At 41.1% G+C, this 15510-nt stretch overlaps 1 protein-coding gene across 4 annotated transcripts; it reads left to right on the top strand.

The window, feature by feature from the left end:
* Positions 1 to 1291: 1291 nt before the first annotated feature.
* On the top strand, positions 1292 to 12927 carry bmf1 (BCL2 modifying factor 1). Of its 4 annotated transcripts, XM_011490448.4 has the most exons (5): positions 1337 to 1520; positions 2844 to 3022; positions 3102 to 3300; positions 3917 to 4119; positions 8873 to 12927. In XM_011490448.4, the coding sequence occupies exons 3-5, from the start codon at positions 3129 to 3131 to the stop codon at positions 8987 to 8989; spliced, it is 492 nt and encodes a 163-aa protein (XP_011488750.1). In that variant the 5' UTR covers positions 1337 to 1520; positions 2844 to 3022; positions 3102 to 3128; the 3' UTR covers positions 8990 to 12927. The 4 variants fall into 4 exon arrangements, with proteins under 4 accessions (XP_023807617.1, XP_011488749.1, XP_078797521.1 ...); XM_023951849.2 differs by lacking the exon at positions 2844 to 3022 and having other exon boundaries at positions 1292 to 1520; positions 3947 to 4119; XM_011490447.4 differs by lacking the exon at positions 2844 to 3022 and having other exon boundaries at positions 1294 to 1520.
* Positions 12928 to 15510: the final 2583 nt, after the last annotated feature.

Genomic DNA, 15510 nt, shown 5'->3' on the forward strand with positions numbered 1-15510 from the left:
ATATACATATCGGAAAAGATGGCGATCAAATTTATCGTTTTCGCGATATCAAGCTTGATATCGCGAATACGATAAATTTGGGATTTATTGTGCAGGCCTGGATACCAATTACTGATATTGATTACTGGTAATTTCTTATTTGTGATTTTTTTCCCCCCAAGCATATTATTTTTTATCTTAAAAACAAATACCACTGAAAACTGTCCAGATAACAACTTTAATATGCAAGGTTAAATAAATACATAACTGTTCTTTTTTTAAATAATGCACTTAAAGCAGTGCAATGATTAATTTCTCCTCCATGTTCAATTTTTAAACAAGTGGGACCTCTGTTAATTAAAAAAGACGCCATACCTTTGACCCTGATTGGTCAAAGTTCAACTGGTTTAACTTTCATCATGTGTTCAAATGCCAGGCATTTTGTAGATACAGCCCAAAAACAGACTTAAAATCTTGCATTGTTGAGTGTAAATGTTAGTTTTGAACATGGAAGCCCGAAACGCGCATATACGCACGTTTATGTAGACCTTTCAGTTGAAGAGGTTGCTTTTGTATGATGGTGTGAACAAAGCAGAAGATACACAACTCATGGTTCCTCTGGTCACGTGACTGATAGAGCAGCTTAATATGCTGTCTGCTGGGGGTGTCGCTCACCTAATAACCAAGCAAAATCTAGAAATGATAGATACACTTTTATTTTCTCATGTATTAATTAGTAATTGATAAATTAATAGAGTACTCAACACCCAAATTGCTAATATATGGGTATCTGTATTTTGACATCAATTCTCCCATAAGTTGGGAGGGACTTTTTTTCTAGAAACGCTTGTCTTCTTATAAAATAGACTTGTTTTTGAAATAAAAATTAAAAAGTTGTTCTAAAATAAAGTGGAAAAAACTTTAAAAGATGTAAATATGTTTGACTTAAAAAAAGAGTTAAATTTGTTTAACGTAGTTCAAAAAATAAAACACCGGGTTTTAAATAGTCAGTTCGGTTGAAAATAAAATAGAAGCTAAAAAAAAGATCAAGCTAAACCATATATGGCAGATTTGTCAAGCAAATAAAGCATTATGCCTCCACTGCTATGGTTAGAGACCAAGGCAGCGGAGGACAGACAGGCCTTCTAGCACATGAGCTGCGTAGTAGCGTGAAAGCGGTCTCGTGCTCCGGGGAATTTCCCGTCCACGTGTCTGAAAACACCGCGGCAGCGGCGGCATATAAACAAAGGCAGCCATTGGCTGGCGCGCGCGCACGTAAATCATCCTCTATTTACTAAAATTCAGCTCCCGCCCACTTGGCGGAGTCATCTCAGGCTGACGTCGGCGAAATCAGTCCGACCGTGGCAGCGCTCCTCGCAGAATGGAAGTAGTCGTTGAGGAATAAAGTCGTTTGACTTAGCAGGATTTTAAGACTTGGAGTCCTATTTTTTTTAGAAGTTTCTTTTATTTTATTGTTTAATTTTCGCCACATTTAACCCCAGAGTGCAGGACAAGTGTTTTAAACGCCGCCAGTCTTCTCGGTAAGAACAGCCTCCAAACGTTCAGCCGCTTTATTAGCTTTAACGAACTGAAGGGAAACTTGTTGTTGTTACTTGAAAAAGACGCAACACAGCTTTTTGTGGCGCTTGGAAGCGGCGCGCGCTTTCGCTGTGCTCTTCTGTCGTACAGTAAGATTTGAAAAACACCGGCTTTCCCGGCTGACACAGCACCAATGAAGTCAGCGCGGCCGGTCTCTGTCATGTGTCTGCACTTTGTTGTGTGACAGTCACCTTTTTCAACAGAAAACACTCCGTAAAGGCATATAAGCACGCAAATAACCGTTTATGACGACATTTCCGCCCTAAACTTTTGTTTGTAGCAGCAAACGTAATAGGTTGGTTTACTTTTTTTCTGTTTGTGTGTGTGAGTGACCCTATTAGGTTTCGATTCGGAATTAAATGCCCTCAACTGCACCTTTTGTCATAAGGCAACTTTTAGTTGTTGTTTTTTTTAATTGAAATTTTGATAACGAGAGCAATATTTATCAAGTTTGTGCCACTGATAGCTTAATGTTAGAATGAAGAGGGTGTCATGATGTTTATGGGCATAGAAGATGCATCTACCGTGGAGCTGTTGCTCCAAAACAAGCCCACTATAATTGACTTTTGTATTAAAATGCGCCCCCACCAGCAGGGGGAGCCACTGCATGACATAAAAATGTTTGTAGTCAAAATAGCAGAAAATATACATTTAAAGTATTTTGCTGTTATTATTATTATTATTTTTTTATATTTAAAAAAAAAGATAAAGTTAGACTTCCACGTGTTTGAGTCTTAGCAGACAGGAGCTGAGTGGAGTTTAAAAGAAAAGTTCAAAAGCTGTCAGGGAGAGTGGTAGGACTTTCCTCAGAAACTGTCATTCCCTCTTAGCTGTGATCCCTCATTTGGAAGCGTGATACCAGTGTGACCCTGTATTTACAACTCAGTGGTAACTTGGGTTTTGCTGCTGAGGCAAACATGAGTTTCACCCATGTTTTGATAACTTCTTGACACAGATTCAGGGAGTGAACTCCAGGATTCAGGGTGAACTCCAGGGCATCAGTGACTTTAAGAAATTGCTTTAGTTTTGTACTTTGTATACCCAGTTTTTGGATTAATGTTTTTCATTGAAATAGAGAAATAATATAAGAACTCAGTCATTCAGGGAAAAAAAGATAATTTTACGTTTTCTTTTACCAAGTTAACCAAGCTAGCTTCTATGTTACTGTGGCTTGATTGACTTCTAACCGCAGTGAATTGTGTGGTTTATTCACTGAGCTGAACAGACTCATTTGTTTAAATAAACGCTGAGCTCTTTACTTCCAGAGAAAGCAGAGCAGTCGTTTCATTTCCCCGTCCACCGTGGTTTCATTGATCGGAGCTCGCTCCATACAGGCCAGACAGGTTGTCTATAATGATAATGAGTGCCTCGGAGGAGAAAAAAAGAAGCAGATAATGAATGCGTCTGAGGTCATCTCTCCAGATCTGACGTAGATTTATTCAAGGTTTGTTAGAGAGAATGCCCTTGGTTTGTGGTGTTGCCCACAAATGCGCTCATTCTCTATTCGCCATATCGCTTTCAAGGTCACTCGTCTTGCAGTGCCCCCCCGTATGGACGATGAGGAAGACGATGTGTTCGAGCCGGACCCCAACAAGTGGCGCACGACAGCCAGGAAGATAAAGTGTGAAGACCGGGGCACGCAGACACCCGGTCCTGCCCTGGTACCAAACAACGGCATGCTTCTCTGTGGACTTGCAGAGGAGCCCAGACCACTTTTCTACGGTGAGGCTGATGACACACCGTCTTTCAAAAGCAAAAAAAGGGGAACATCGCCTGGTGTGTGATAACCAGTTATAAAACTCCGGCGCAGAGGCATAATGTGACACTTGATGTGATAAAAGCGCAACAGTGTTGCAGCCCTGAGCTCTCCCCTGGCGCCTGGGAGTCGTCATCAAACTCAGTTTTTTATGGCCATTGTGGCGTGTTACCAGCTGCTTTGCTATTCAGAAGGCGCCAGGCCGGCTTTGGGACAGGTGAGCACTGTGACAGCAGTGCAACAACTCCTCAGATAAATCATTATCAGTAGCAGCAAAGCTATGTTGGTGCCATATATGAGCAGTCATGCCGGAGTAGTTCCATAACAACTAACTGCTGAAGCCCTTTTGGGTGTCAGTGACCTATAAAACTATTATGTGCAATAAAACCACAGCTGGGGAAATTGTTTGTCAGCCGGGCAGCTTGTTTATCCAAAGAGACATTAGTCATCACTTGGAGTAAAAAAAATCTTGGTACCTGACATAAAGAGAGGTCTGTCAGGTTTCAGTTCTGTGTTTAGTTTAGTTTTTTCACCGAACACGTTGTTTACGAGATATTAAGTATCAGCTTTGACACTCAACAGGTAACGCAGGTTTTCGATTGCACTTCCCAGCACGCTTTGAGCTTGCTGGGGATCTTGAGGTGAGGCGGCACGACAGGGAAGCAGAGCGGCGCGGGATGGAGCGGCTTCCCCGGCAGCAGCCTGTGGCACGCAGCACGGAGGCCTGCATTGCACAGAAACTCCAGCTGATAGGGGACCAGTTTCACCGGGAACGCCTACAACTGGTGAGGAGAAGGGAAAAAAACAAAAACAAAAGGAGCCTGCTGACTGTAAAAACTCAGGACTGATTTCCTGGTAGATAATGTCAGCAAACAAGTACTTTCTACGTTTGACATGTCAGCATTGTGCTGTGCACTGGGTAACCTGATTCCCTGACAGATTTCACCTTTGACTCAGATTCTTCACTCTGGATTCCACTAGATTAGGATTCAATTTCATTAAATCACTCATCACGTTAAATTTGGGCATTAAATGTAATAAATAATATCAGACTTTAGGTAACTTAAATGACATTTAACATGAGATAAATAAATAAAAAACATGGAGATATATATTTTTTACATCTTTCCGCTAATTTTACCACTCAAGTCCATCTGGGCGGCTTGGTGTTTGTTGTGTTATGTCAGGTTGCCCAGCAAAACAAGAGTCCGCTCACTTTGCATATTTTTTTTTTTTTCAATACCTGTTCCTCACAGTGATTAATAGCAGGTTAAAAGTTTGCTCTCATATTGTTTGGACCCTGTTTGTTTTGGCCATTCTTTTCAGAACTTCATCCCAGTGCCTCAACGCTGCCCCCCCCCCCCCCCCCCCCTTCAAACCAAAGACACTGCTTGATGCAGGGCAGCCCTTCCCCCACCCACCTACCCACCAACCCCGGGCCCTTTCCCTGCCTCCTCTTCCTGTTTATTCCTCTCTCTGCCCCCCCCCTGCTTCCTCACTGTGTTATGAAGTGGCACTGAGGATGCCTGGTGTCAGACATGTCACTATGGTCAGGGTGACTGCCTGCAGAGTTTGCACGCACCTTTAATTTTATTTTTTGTCAGGATGTAAATGATTTCAGCTCTTAAATATTACTTAGAAGACTGGAAGAGTTTCTGCAAAGTCCGGTCTCTGTGACAAGGCGGCCAAGCGGCCCCCAAGACACATATTTAGTCACATATTTGACACATACTGATAGAGAGGGAAAAGCAGAAGTGGCAGGAGGAGGCAAACATGTTGTAACTCGAAGCTCAGCACGTGAGTTCAGGGGAAAACTGCTGTGGGTTCCAGGGAGCCTCCAGTCGGCCGTCGCAGGAGACAGCCAGATAAGAGTGCACACGAAGGATGTCAAGGTCTGGAGATGAATCCTGAAGATAATCAAGTCAGAAGCACCTTTCGGTTGCCTGAGAACGTACTTTGCTCCCTCACACCCTTTTTCTGCTTTGTAACTTTTTTTCTAACCGCAGCTACGGAGTGCAAGACAGTTTCTTATTTTCTCCTCCGCTTATCAAGCAGATGTTATTTATACCCCTTCGAGCGGAGCGTGACTCATGGATTGTGACACTGGCGGGCGCACACAGTCAGACAGGATGGTTTCTGTGTGTTGGGCTGGGACGCTGTGACGCACAGCAAAAGCTGGACTTGGTCAGGGGATGAGGAAGTAGTTTGTGTGCGCCGTTTTGCTGCTAGAGTAAACAACAAAGAGGAGAGTTGGAGTGAATATGGCGCTGTGGTGTTTTATGCTCTTTAGATACTTATCGGGACACGGATGACTAATTAAGAAAGCAGTATTTTGCCTCCCTGGCCAAGCTTTGCCTTTGTGGCTTCAGTGCCTCTGCGTCTGCTTAGAGGAAACTGAACTTCACCTCCAGCAATGTGCAGTTTGTGACTGCATAGTTACGCTGTCGTTTTTGCTGTCTATTTTTAGCTCTTCTTACGTAGCTGATTGCACTGTGTGTAAACAATTGCACACAAATGCCCCCAGACTCGTTTGTTCGGCTCCAACATGCCAATGTGAAGTTTTGACTCCTGAAAGACCCACTCAGAGGAAAATTAGCTTTTTGGTGTTTTTAAAATGTTTTGTGGCCTTTTTCTCATGATGGAGGACATGTATAAAGAAAATTTAGCTTAAAATGGCATTTCTGGGTATTTCTTGATTCATATTGTTGTGAATCAGGAGCAGATGAAAAAATGTAGTTGGAAAAAGCTCGTAGCTGTGACGTAGAAGCCACAATTGGTGGGCCACAAGCTCCCAGCTCTGCTCTGTTTTCATGCATCCACCTGTTGACGACTAGGTCCATGTACCGGTACATATCTGTTTACCCGAGGTGGCAGGCATCTGACTTTAACGCCCGTCTGGAAAGGGCCAGTATTTGTCTTCATTTTTGTTGCTAGTTCAATGTTGTTGTTTTTTTGGCATTCAAACATCTATTTTATAGACAAACTTTGACATTAAACACATGTATATATCCACTACACAAGCAAGCCTACCAGAAGCTTTAATGGTCTTCTTCTACACCAGAATGTTAGTTTGAGGTTGAAAGGGGCTGTAAGCTAGCGGGAGAGGGTGTAAACAAGGGATGATGGGAAACAGGGTGGGCTTACTCCGTTCCAAAGTCCCACCCACAACTCAGTGATGAATTTTAAATGAAGACCTGCCGCTTTGGAGAAATTATGTCATAGAAAACGACACAGGTTTCCTTGATTTTGGCTAAAAACAGCATAATCACAATTAAAAGACCACCAGTAACACTTTTCCAATCGGTCAAAAGATGATCGGAGTTGAACTTTAAACCGCACGAGTTTTGGATTTAGACTATTCCTGATAACTGGAAACTTATACGGCATATTTTTCTTACACTTGTTCCCGGGCAATCCAACTGCCTTCTCAATGATGGATTTTGAAGCAGCACGGCTGTAAATGTCCTCCATCAGGGCCTGTGGCCCCCTGGTGAAGGGGGGGGGTATTAAGTAGCGAAGGAGTGCTGGTGGATGCTGACAGATAAATTACTCCTCAGTCAGAGAGGGCTGGAGGGGACTCCGAGGTCCCCAGAGTACGGCTGACATTAGCCAGCCAGCCATTTGAGACACAGCTGTAATGACAGGCACAATGGCAGGAAGACTGCTCCAGCCTGTGCAGGCCAAGGAGCAGAGTTGGGTTTCATCCCCATGTTTTTTTAAAGGAGACAACTCCTGGTCCTTTGGAAGGGAGGTGTTGAAAGCAAGGCTGAATATCGCCTGTGGCTGTGTGTCCGTTTATCTCTGCTCCTGTCAGTGTGGCACTCTTTCTTATCATAACTTGTTAAAAAAAAAGAATTTTTACCCAAAGACGTACTTTTTCATTAGTGCTTAATGATATCATCAGTGGCCTATGTGTTTTTGTCTATTTTGCATTTATCATTGACCTTTCTCTTTTTGCTGATCCAACTGATCTAGAGCCTCTTTCTATAAAGGGTGTGCTGTTTACTCAAACGATAAAGCCGGGCCTCTGAGCAGCTGTCTTAACAGACAGTCTGCAGTGGACCCTGATAAAAACCCATCAGGCTTGTGTCAGAGTGACGACACAGAGAATCTGGCTTTCCCGTCCGGAGCTAAATTTGGAAGCCAGGACTCATTTTTGACAGCTGGCAGCATGAGCCACGAGTAATATGTGACGGGCTCGCACCCACCTTTTGTTTTCCCTCCCCTTTTCTGTCTTTGACTATTTATCTGAGTATCACTTAAGCTGACAGAGCTGAGTGTAAAAGCTCAAAGGTACAATTTGTTTCTGTCTGTAAAGACAAATGACCTCTCAAATAGATGGTAAAGAAACTCCACTTTCCGTTCTGCAGTCTCTTAGAAAAAACATTGAAACTTGTCGTCATCAAACGTCTCAAACTGATGGAGATATTAGTTTACCTGTGACTTCCTCTTTTGACAACAACATTGTTCAGTCTTTGTTGTGTCTTGGAGTTTATGGCGCTGCATCACTTTCTTTGCACTTTTCTTTCAATATAGCCAAAGTTTGCCCCAAACATCGCGTGCCACAGAGAACCTCATGGAAGCCGTTTCCATAATTCTTTTCTTCACAAGTGGCAAGTGCGATAAAGTCATGCTGTCGGGAAACTGTCAGTGCTTATGCAACACCACGCAATGTTAGCCATTAAACTGATAAGAGTCAGCAATATAAACCCGCCAGCGTACCACTGTTCCTGGCTACTAACTAGAACAAGGTTAGGTTACCACGCTGAGACAAGTGAACATCTAACCTTGCCTACAGTTATTTTGTCTCACAAATAAGAATAAATAGCTTTCAAGAAGGTCATAAAAACTCCTCGTCTTCACTTGACTGCTCTGATGGGTTGAAAATAGCTGCACTCTTTATCAGACGTGGTTGGAGTCTGCCTTTTGTCGTCAGATGAGCTGTTAGACTACTGTAGCTCTCTCATGCAGATACAGGTTTTCCACAGACTGCCTGCCTCTCATCACCCCCCCCCCCCTCCTTAATCCCATTTGGTGCAATTATCTTATCTCAGGTCTCAATGGCCGAGATAGCATTATCCCTCTAATCGCACACAATCCAATTGGCTCGCAAAGCTTTGGGAGTCTCCTCCTCAGCTGCTGGCTTCTGCCAGAAAAAAAAAAAAAAAGCTGCAACTGCTTGATGACTGTTTTTTATGACTTGGAGTTTCTGTTGGGAAGATCAGCAGTGTGTGGAGGGATCCTGAAGCTTCTCTAATAAGCAAAGTCAGGACAAAAAGCTGTACAGTTTGAGCAAGGAAAATGAAGATATACATCTAGTCGTCAATAGTGAGCGCATCAGAACCATAAATATATACATATACAGTTCTTTCAGTCAGGTAAATACATGAATGCCAGTTCAAATAAAATCAAGTTAGAGATAAATAAAATACAGTAAAAATTATTTGCAATATAATAACCGAAAAATACATTTGGGTTGAAATAAAAGTAACGTAAATCGAGCGTGTCTTTAATTTTTTCTCTCTGTTGTCCTTTCAGTATCATCGAAACCAAAGGAACCAGGGGCCGGTGTGGTGGCGCCTCGCCACGGCTCTCGTCAGCCTTCTATTCGATAGAGGCTTTATTGCTGGAGCAGGGGGTGCAGGACAAAGGTAAGGGGGATCCGCCCCCTTATGTCCAATGCCTTCATCTCTGTTAGGAACTGGCCTCCTGTAGGCACTGTCAAATGTAACACGGGTCTGTTTGAGGGAGAAAAAAAGAGGAGACAATAAAGGTCGCCGCGGGACGGAGACATCCAACTTTCTTTTTTTTTTTTTTTTACAAGGTCACGTGCGTTTCTTGCAAGAAGATGCCATAATCCTCCCAAGATTCCTCTAAAGGACAATGTTAATATTTTGTCATACATGTGGTGTGCTGGTTTTGTACAGTTTAATGTTCAATTTTGCACTCTTAACATAGACCCACGATAAATGACCTCTGCAGACCCTGGGGATGCCTTATTCAGTGTTTTCTATAAGAAGGAAAAATTGAGTATTTTTTAAAACAAGCAAAGGTTTCATGAAAAGAAAATGAAAGAGTTTGTGCTTTTTTTTTTTAATATTTTTGTCCAGAAGTCTCTCAGTTGGATCAGTTTAATGGATTTACTAGCTCCCAAAGACGCAGCGTCTCAGAACATTGCATTTTGCACCCCACCTCAGCGGTGTTCTTTTTTTCCCCTCATCTTTTTGATCATTAACTTACCTTTTATTACGCCTTCATGATTTTTTTTTATAATAAATTGACTTTCCTGATTAATTTTAGACAAAACAACTGAAATGACCTGCAGTTTATGCACATGAAAGAGTTGTCCCACTGTAAAATAATTTTAGGCATCTACTATAAGCTGCATGCAAAAATCAAAAAAGACCTTGTCAGAACCTTTCTTTGCAGGCAAACCCATCAGTAACCATCGGCAAACTTTATAAAAACACACAAAGAAAGAAAAACCTTTAAAACCACTCAGCGGCAACAATTTCAGTGGATTCAAATTGTATATTTGGTAAAAAAAAATGCTTAACTACTTGATTAAAACCTCAATTTCTGTCACTTTGATTTTAATCCTATGTTACTGTTTTCCTTTAAAGTAACATTAGGACCCCGTTATGTCTTAATGCTCACAAATATAAGCAGATATGCATTTGTCTAGATAATTTTACTGACAGACGATTCATAGTGTCGTAGTTGTAGCACACTAAAGGCATAATGATAAAAACAAATGGGTGCTTTTGCACTAAATTCGAACAAAAGATTAAAGCACACTGTTAAAAGGAGCAATCCTCCCCAAAATGATCCGGTTTTGCCAACTCTATTGTTTTTATTTAGATTCTGTTTTTTTACTTTGAATTCTTATTTCTAGTTTGATAATTTTTTGCCCCTCAGTGTCTAACAAATAGTTTAGTTTTAGCTGCGTCATCGTATGTGATTGCTTTCAGACCTCCATGCCCTTTGAAGTGGAGCTGTGGATCCACTGTTTTTGCACTAGACTTCCACCTTTGAAGAGTTCCGATTGTTACCAAGTCAGCTTCTGTCTTGCATGAAGGTTTTCATTAGCGCAACATTTCAGATGTACTTGCATGCACGTTTAAGGCGGCAACCGATCAGTGTTGAGGCCTGACTGAGCACAGTCCGGAGTCTAAAGTGGATGTCGGTTTTCTCCATTTATCTCTCCCGTTTCAGGCTCAAGTTGAGTTGGAGCTTCCTGCAAAGCAATCTTTGCTTTTCCTCTTTTCTGAAAAAAAATCCAAACTAAATGAAAGAATGACTGAGGAAAAAAACCTCATCCCACTCAGGACATCTTTGCCGGGTTTACTTCATCATATGATGTTGTTGGTGCTGATTTTCAGATTAGGATCTATAATGCGAGCACAACCAACAATGGGTCAGTAGACAGTTTCTGAAATGAAAAAGTGAAAGAAAAAAGACTGTCATTTTTCTATGAATATGTTTCAAAACACTGTTAAAAATGCTGTTCTTTTTTGTTTTTTTCTTGCCTAACCTCGGCCATGGTTTGAATCTAAGGAGCAGCACATGTCAGGGGTCTGTGCTGTAACTAGTCCCTTCTTACATGTGTCAAGTTTATGACTGCACCATTCTTTTTTGTTTTTCTCAAGACGTCTCAGGGACAGATTTTGTTGGCTACTGGAAACCTTGAGAATTAGTTACACAGTTACAGGAATAGTAATGTCATGCTACCTAATAGCAACCAAAAGTGATATAAAGTCATTATCATTTACAAATTCCGCCCCTCAGGCAATCTGTCGTGAGTGACTGAGGATTCTGATTTGCTGGCTGTGGCGGTGACGGGGGCCTTCTGAGTATGAGGCGTATGAGGTGCACTGAAAGCGGTTGTGGTTATAGTTTCCTGCGGATCCTGAACGCTGAGCCAGTCTCTGTAGTGCCTCGTCCCTCCACCCCCAACCTCCTGAATGGCGCCTGACCTCTTTGTGCTGCTCCTTCATCACGTGTATTTTCTTTGTAATTTATTTTTTTTTCTTTTATTTATTTTTACTTTTTAGAAATATTTACCCATCTCTACTGTATACGTGTGTGTGTGTGCAATCACTGCTTATTCTCTTCTTCCTGTTTTGGACTCAAACTTTGACCCTGTGCAGCATGTTTGTCATCACTGCGCCTCGTGTCACTTCCTGTGATACTCTTATTTTGGCATCACTCCTCTTCCATTGGGCACAGAAAAAAAACAGTGGGGGAAAAAACCTGCAAGTGTCAGTGACTGCTAACTATTAGTAATAAAACCTAAAACATAAAGAAAGAAAACTTTAGGAGGCATATTTTCACAATAAAAGGTTGCAATTTTCCATATAAACCATTCCAACAAATTTAGAGCCGTTTTATTATCCCCCACCACACTGTATGTGGTTTCAGACGAGCAGTAGTTTCAACAGGGCTCAGTCTGTCAACACATCATGACTAATCCCTTACACTCAATGAGTCATTTCCCATCCCATAATGAGAGTCGGGATGGGAAAAAGTATAAAGTGCGCCCGCTAAGGTTGCCATCACTTGCCACAAGTCACAGGATGTCAGTATGGTTGTCGGTCCTTTTGTTAAATGGTTGTGTTGTAATCAAATGCACTGGAAAGTACTTTGTTTCTTTAAAACTTTTAGGTCTCTTTCCTGTTGTGCGTTAATGTATAGTATATACTCTGGATCGTTCTTTTGGGCTCATCTGGCCGCATGTCAGTCGTATATCTGTGCATTTAGCATGTAGGTTCAGGCCTGTTGATTTATTGAAAAGGGAAACAAGCCACCATAGTGCCCTTTTTACAAAAATGTTCTTAGTGGTGTTCTCAATATGCACAAATGGATGTGTATTTTATGGAAATTATCAGAGTGTTGCATTTAAAAACTGTTTTTCCCTAAATGGAAGTTGCTTTTCTTACAAAAAATAGAATTTGACTTTTTTTTGTTGTCAATTTCTAATTTTTATTGACTTTCTTACTTTTTTTAGATTGTATTTTGTGAAGAGAAACTGTCTACTTTTATGGACACTTCACAGTTGTAAAATCTTGTTCTATGATCTTGCAGGATCATTTTTAAAACCATGAGATAGACAGCAATTTGTTTAACTTGGAACATTCCTAATGTATTCACAAGGTCAGGCAAACCCAAATAAAACATGATTTGGTTAATATGTAGCCTTTTAAGTCCTGCAATGTTTTTTTGTTTTGTTTTTTTACATTTTCCTGTACATTTTTTGCTTAAAACCCTTGAATATGCCTTTAACTGCTCAGTTTCAATGAAGTCTTGATTATCACACACTCTCTGTTATACCAAGAAATGAGACCCAGCGAAAATGTAGCATTTTTGTAAACATTGGCTGTGTGTTCTCAAGACTTTACTGTGCACTCATTTTTGCGTGTTTATATATATAAATATATATATTTTGGTTGTTGATATGATATGGAAGTAAAGAACATTTGTTATGTAGTGCAATATGCTGTACATACAGAGCTTTGCTCTACAAATCTTTTTTTTCTGGATTTTCTTGTTGTTTATTGGTACTTTTTTCAATAAAACTTTATTGAACATGTCAAGTGGAGTCTGGTTTAGTTATGTTGGATTAATGAAGAAAATCAGCAGCATGACTGCTGGCTTAATAGGTCACAGGCAACATTAGCAAAACACTTTCACATCAGGCCGGTTTCAGTCACAACAGAGTTTGTTTCATTGGTTTTTCCACCAACCTTTTGATGGAAAACAAACAACATGACTATCAGGTTCACGTAGAAGGACATTTTAGTCAATCAAAGAGCAGAGGCAAACCAAATAAGAATGTGCAACAAAAGTGGGAAAAAAAACACATTTAAAATCGAAACTATCTAAAGCTGTACAAAGTTGTTGGCAATTATAGTCTAGCATGGCAGTGAACGGTATTACATTTTCAGCCAATGTGGTCCACTTCTAGAAGTACATGGCAACAGCAGACCAAACAAAATGTAGTGGTAACATTTTCCATCATTTCCTGCCCATCTGAACTATCCTGGTGTGAAAGCACCTCGCCAAAATCGCCTCTATATGGACGTGGTCATTGGTCTGAGCTGAGTAGCTACGCCCTCAATCGCCTTTTTCTACGGGTTTTGGAACACATTTGGAGTTTTAACTTTCAAATCGTGCGTATTTGACCGCGATTTAAAAGGGGAAATACTCAGAAATGCAAAAATCTTCAAATATGGCAATTTGCAATTTTTTTCAGTTAGCCATTAAATAATTTTAATTTTAATTGAAAGGGATTTACATCTTTGCTATGATAGTCATAACTTCAATCAAAAGGATTGTGTAGTTTGAAAATAAGGTGCTTCTGCAGAATTCATGGGTTAGAAGTAAACAGATCAGATCAAAGCAGTAATATTTCTAAAAACATTCAGGTCATACTTCAGTAGTAGGTCTGAAACTTAAAGGGATCTCCCAGCCACAATTGTGTTCCATGACATGTTAAAAAAAACATACATTCTCCAAAAGAAGTCGATGACACATCCTAAAACACTCAAGCAAACCTGGCTAGACCTACAGATTTGTCACTCTACAGTGAATGAGAAGTTCTCTCAGGACATATTGGTGATTACATAGTCTTGAAACATGAAAATAAAAAAGTTGAGGTGTTTTTAGACCTCAATGTTTATGACTTTATCCGTGTTTTGACCTGAGATCACACCAAAGGTTTGTGTGCATGAGCAGTCAGTCACTGCCATTAACTGTTTTCTCTTTCTTCAAACAGCAACAGACCTACAGTCTCCTCCCTCAGGGCTGACGTGTGTCTCGTATTGTGCATGCCAGGTTGAGTTTCGTGCCTCGCTGACACCTGACTCACCTGTTTGGCTGCTTACAGCGAGCGAAAGAGCTCCCTTGTTGGCGGCCCCTGAGAGCACCAGTGCCGGCTCACAATGAGTACGGCAGAGGATGTGGTTGTAACAGAACAGCAGCTTCTTTCCCGGTCACGGCTGGTTTACCATACACAACTGCTGAATCTCTCCCTCCTAATTCCATGTCTGAGATGTTTTGGGCTTAAAGTTTAAAGAGGGGGCTTGTTATCAGTATTTACAAAATTCTTGAAATATTTATTGATTTGATAGAATTTTGCGATAACTTTGACAGGAAAAAAACCCTTGTATAAAGTTTGTTTTTTAACTTGTTATTTCCAATATGAAAGGGCAGAACACCTCCTCCACACACACACACATATGCACACATTTGTGGCTCCGAAAGCTCTCCTTCAAGATCAGCACTTAAATGGGTAGAACACTGGCTTTCCTTGCTTATAACAAAGGCTCCTCTGTCCCCCTAGTTTGGCTGCCTGCTGAAAGAGACTCCCATTAGAGAAGTGTCTATCTCTAAGGTCAGACTCAGAGGTCACGCATAAGCACGGCTCTTGTTTACGTCTGCAAAGCCAATCAAAACACGGCAGTCTCTTGTGCTTCTACCTCTTTGGTTCAGCAGAGTACTTTGTGCTCAGTTTTAGGCTAACAATAGTTTCCCTAATCTTTAGTGCGCTTCTTTTAATTTAAAAAAAAAGTGGTGGTTCGTCTGTAGCTGCATACAAACAAGGACCGACTGACTGCACCTGCAGAGCACCACAAGCCACAGATTTCCCCCCGCAGCCTTGAGACAGCTTCAAGTAGCAACTCACTCGAGAACACAAAGGCAATTACTGAGTGGTGACGTGTGCATTCACCCTGTTAATTGAGCTGTATTTACAGTAGGCATGCTTTGAGGAGATCAGCTAAAACGGATTTTTAGCAAGTTTTATGTTACATAACACGAAACGGATCCTAAGAAGGAAGATGTTTTTGTTATAAAAAGCAGAAAGGTTTTTTGCTTTCCACAATTACCAAAAAGAGACTGCATGAGACTGCTAACTGAGTAGATACTGATGGGTGCAGCATTTCTTGTTTCCAATTTTCTGAAGACTTTTTGCACTGGCAGGTTTTTCTTTCATTATGCCAATTTATTATTTTATTTTAGAAGCATGCAAATTCATAACTGGTGATAATCTTAAACAGAAAAGTATGACTGTGGTACTGCACTCCTGCACCGTGTGCACAAAATGAGCCCCAACAAAAAAGGGCCTCTCTAAAGCACTCCCTCTACTCTGCTTGCAGCTGCTCAACACATGCTCACGA

The sequence above is a fragment of the Oryzias latipes genome, chromosome 22, assembly GCF_053564925.1.
Source record: "Oryzias latipes strain Hd-rR chromosome 22, Olatipes_Hd-rR_3.1".
Lineage (NCBI taxonomy): Eukaryota > Metazoa > Chordata > Actinopteri > Beloniformes > Adrianichthyidae > Oryzias > Oryzias latipes.

Excerpts from the sequence above, each read along its gene's own strand:
- bmf1 (XM_011490447.4), top strand. The coding sequence starts at position 3,129 with ATGGACGATGAGGAAGACGATGTGTTCGAGCCGGACCCCAACAAGTGG. Across the intron at positions 3,301-3,916 it reads GCCCAGACCACTTTTCTACG|GTAACGCAGGTTTTCGATTG; the intron begins GTGAGGCTGATG and ends GACACTCAACAG. Across the intron at positions 4,120-8,872 it reads ACCGGGAACGCCTACAACTG|TATCATCGAAACCAAAGGAA; the intron begins GTGAGGAGAAGG and ends TTGTCCTTTCAG.